The sequence below is a fragment of the Falco rusticolus genome, chromosome 10 (genome assembly GCF_015220075.1).
Source record: "Falco rusticolus isolate bFalRus1 chromosome 10, bFalRus1.pri, whole genome shotgun sequence".
Classification (NCBI taxonomy): domain Eukaryota; kingdom Metazoa; phylum Chordata; class Aves; order Falconiformes; family Falconidae; genus Falco; species Falco rusticolus.
The window spans coordinates 22,700,039-22,703,951 of NC_051196.1; the positions used below are offsets into that span (position 1 = coordinate 22,700,039).

The 3,913-nt window shown below is 65.0% G+C and overlaps 1 protein-coding gene across 1 annotated transcript; it reads right to left on the reverse strand.

Annotated features, from left to right (window-relative positions):
• Nucleotides 1-1,371: 1,371 nt before the first annotated feature.
• On the reverse strand, nt 1,372-1,941 carry LOC119155160 (corticoliberin-like). Its single transcript, XM_037403429.1, has one exon. It carries the CDS (start codon nt 1,906-1,908, stop codon nt 1,516-1,518), a length of 393 nt encoding a protein of 130 aa, XP_037259326.1. The 5' UTR covers nt 1,909-1,941; the 3' UTR covers nt 1,372-1,515.
• Between the last annotated feature and the right edge of the window lie 1,972 nt (nt 1,942-3,913).

The window sequence follows — 3,913 nt, forward strand, 5'->3', positions numbered from 1 at the left end:
CGGCACCCAGGGATGGGGCCGGATCCCCCGGGCACTGGGAGCCACCAGCATCTGCCAAGCCACTGTCCCCATGCAGTGTCCCAGAGAGAAACGTCCCATACAGCCCCCCTGGGATGGACCCACACACCCAGCTGTCCCCCCACTCGTGTCCCAGGCTGCCCCCTGAGCGCTTGTCCTGCCTTAGGCTGCTGCTGGCAGCCAGCACCCTGCAAGCAGCAGAAATCCTCCTCCTCATCTTCCTCCTGCCAGGTCAGGAGCCTCAGCTGACCCCCATCCTGCTCAGCGAGGTCCCAGCTTTCTGGAGAGGGTTAAAGGTGCTCCTGAGCCGCTCTGGCTGCCCCAGGCTGTGTGCGGTTGCCTCTGGTCTCCGTTACCTTTTTTTCATAATGAGAGAAAATGCACCTTGGCAGAAACCCCCACCAGCCCAGCCCAGCCCAAAATGCCACTGCAGTGCATCAGCAGTGCGAGGAGAAGCTCCATCCCATGTAACCACCAGCTTCAGGGAAGATTGAACCTGCTTTGAGACCCAAGGCTGCTCTCCAGGATACTTTGGTTGTCGGCATCAGAGCTGGTGCTAGCACAGCCCTGGGAGGAGGATGAGGGACCTTCAGGTCCCTGGGGGATGCTGGTGCCTGGCTACATGGGTGATGGCAATGGGCTTGTAGACGATGGCGATGGGCTCACGGGTGATGCCAATCACTCACGGGTGATGCCAACGGGCTGTGGTGGGACACAGTCACCAATGCCACAGCCCAACCAACTCGAGACCCTCCTGCAGCAATGACCACAAGCCCCTCCGCAGCACGCACGGCCCTGTCCTGGTGCCGAGAGCTGTTTGTGCAACCGCACTTCTTATTGTGCAGCTGATGGTGGGTTTTCACATGTTTTCATGTGAAATGCGTGTGTTTTCACATGCATGCATGTGCACACGTGTTCATCCTGTGCTCCCATGGCTGCCGAATGGCGCAGCTTCTGCTTCTCCCACCCGAGAGGCACGAGCTGCACACTCAGAGCACTTTGTGCTTGCACCTTTCATGTAGGGATGCATCTGGGATTGCTCCGGTGGTTTTGGGGAGACCTGGTTTGGGTCCAAGGGTGGTGCTAGGGACTGAGCAGCTCTGGGAGGGGAAGGGGTGCTCACTACCTGTGACTGCTGCAACACTGATATGTCAAAGCATTCCCAAACCCTGTGTCTGCAAAGGGGACAGATCCAGAGGGCTCAAAATCAAGGATTACCCCCGCCCCCACCCCCACCCCAAAAGGGAGCAGAGGAAAGGGTCACCTTTACCAGCCCCACGTAGGATGCAAGAGCACGGCAGGTGCGAGGGCGACTTTAATGCACAACAGCAAGAGCAACACGCAGGACGCAGCAATTGGAACCCCGCTGGGCAATGGGGGGCTCCCTGGGCACGGCTCCAGCCCCTGGTTGGGCAGCAGCATCCCCCCCTCTTCTCTGCTCTGCCATGGCTGCTCACTATGGGGTCGGTCTCCTTCATTCCCCCCCATGACCCTCCCTCATTTTCCTATACTCTGCAGCAAGAGCTTATTGCTGAGCGCCTTCTGGGCCAGTCTCTCCTCCCGGGACATCTCCAGGAACTCGCGCAGGAGGTGGAAGGTAAGATCCAGCGAGTTGGGTTTGCCATCTCGCCTCTTGCCGGTTTGCAGCCCCCGTGCGCTGCGGGGGGCCGGGGTGGGCTCTGCCCCACGGGGCTGGCACAGTCTTTGGGGCAGGGGGCCGGCAGCAGGGACCGGGGATGGTGGGGTTCCCGGCCAGGGCTCCCAGATGGGCTGGGGGACCAGGGTCAGCCTGCGGGACGGGCCGCGGGGCCACTGCAGGGGCGAGCAGGTCTCCGAGGGCAGGAAGAGCAGGACGAGGACGGAGGCAGCCGAAATCATCCTGATCCGCATCGCAGCCGCTCCGGGGCCAGATGCCTGCAAGAGCCCCCCCACCCCAGCCCCCCGCACCCCTCCGCTGCAGTCAGGGGGCACCCGACAGGCTTCACACCATGGGAGTCCCCCGCCCCAAGGGTAAGACCCCTGGGGATAGAACCTCCCCGGGACGGGACCCCTACCCCCCACAGATGGAGACCCCTCCCTCCCTCAAGTCCCTGGAACAGGACACCCGGGCGCTGGAACCCCCCCCCCCAGGTATGGGACACCCCTGCTCCCGAGTGGGACAGCCCCCCCACCTTGGACCGGGTCTTCCCCCGAGCATGCGACACCCACAGAAGCTGGGACGGGACCCCCGGGACCTGGGACCCTCCAACCCCGTCATGAGACCCTCATACCCCCAGGACCGGACACCTCCCGGGGGTTCCCTGTCCTGGGTCCCCGGCCGCGCTCACCGCTCGCCGCCGCTCCGCCCGGCAAGACGCACCGCGCCGCGCCGCCCGCCCGCCACCGCGCTATATAGGGGCGGCGGCGGGACTCACGTGACCGCGCTATACCGGGCGGCGCGGGGCCCCGTGACGCGGCGCGGGGTGGCGGGAGCTGTCCGCGGTGCTGAACGGCCGCGGGGGTGGGGGGAGCCCGGCGGACACCGGGACCGTGGGGGGAGGGTCTGGGGGACGGGGGGGATCAGGGGGAGTGTCTGGGGGACACGGGGGATAGTGGGGGGAGGGTCTGGGGGGACACGGGGGATCAGGGGGAGTGTCTGGGGGACACGGGGGATAGTGGGGGGAGGGTCTGGGGGGACACGGGGGATCAGGGGGAGTGTCTGGGGGACACGGGGGACCTGGGGGGAGGGTCTGGGGGGACACGGGGGATCAGGGGGAGTGTCTGGGGGACACGGGGGATAGTGGGGGGAGGGTCTGGGGGGACACGGGGGATCAGGGGGAGTGTCTGGGGGACACGGGGGACCTGGGGGGAGGGTCTGGGGGGACACGGGGGATCAGGGGGAGTGTCGGGGGGACACGGGGGACCTGGGGGGAGAGTCTGGGATGACATGGAGGATCAGGGGGAGAGTCTGGGGTGGGACACGGGGATCGTGGGAAGGGTCTGGGGGACACAGGGGATGCTGGGGGGAGGGTCTGGGGGACACGGGGGATCGGGGGAGGGTCTGAGGGACACGGGGGACCTGGGGGGAGAGTCTGGGATGACATGGAGGATCAGGGGGAGAGTCTGGGGTGGGACACGGGGACTGTGGGGAGGGTCTGGGGGACACCGGGGGTCGTGAGGGGTGAGTCTGGGGGACACAGGGGATTGGGGGGGGAGTTTAGGGTGACATGGAGTACCAGGGGAGAGTCTAAGGGGAACATGGGGGATCGTGGGGCGTGGGTGTCTGGGGGGACATGGGGATCACAGGAGGAGAGTCTGGGGTGACACAGGGATCCGGGGGGTGCAAGGGTAGGAGTCTGGTGGGGGATGCGGGGTTCATGGGCATGTGGAGAGAATCTGGGGGTACACAGGGTATGGTGGGGTGAGGGAGGTGTTTTGGAGCTATCGGGGGGGACATGGGGGGTGGGAGGTGTGCAGGGTGTGTAAGCAAGTGGGCACAGATGGTTCAAGGGGGTTTCTCTGTGTGTCAGAGGGGTGGGGGTGTTCAGGAGATAAGGGGGTTCCAGGAGGGGTCAGAGGGGGTGTGTGTGGGTGTGTGTGTGGGTGTGTGTGTGCATAACAGACCCACCGTGTACAACGATGGTGCAACAGGACCAAACCCTCGTTCCCGCATCCCACTGGGACGTGTTTCCAAGCACTCTGCCACAAATTCACACTCAGTCCCCTGGAAACCCCCACGGAGCCCCCCACCCCCCGCAGGGCCATGCATGCCGTGTGGGGTACACGCATGGGATCAGCCCGGAGCTCTGCACCACTTTGTTTCACAGGGAAGGTTTTCCCCACTGGTGACCGCAGCTCCTTTGGAAGTTGCCCAGCAAAGGCAGCCCCGACACCTTCCCCAGCTCCTCCGAGTGAT

Bases quoted from the DNA above. Each gene is read 5' to 3' on its own strand.
- LOC119155160 (XM_037403429.1), bottom strand. From the start codon at position 1,908: ATGCGGATCAGGATGATTTCGGCTGCCTCCGTCCTCGTCCTGCTCTTC.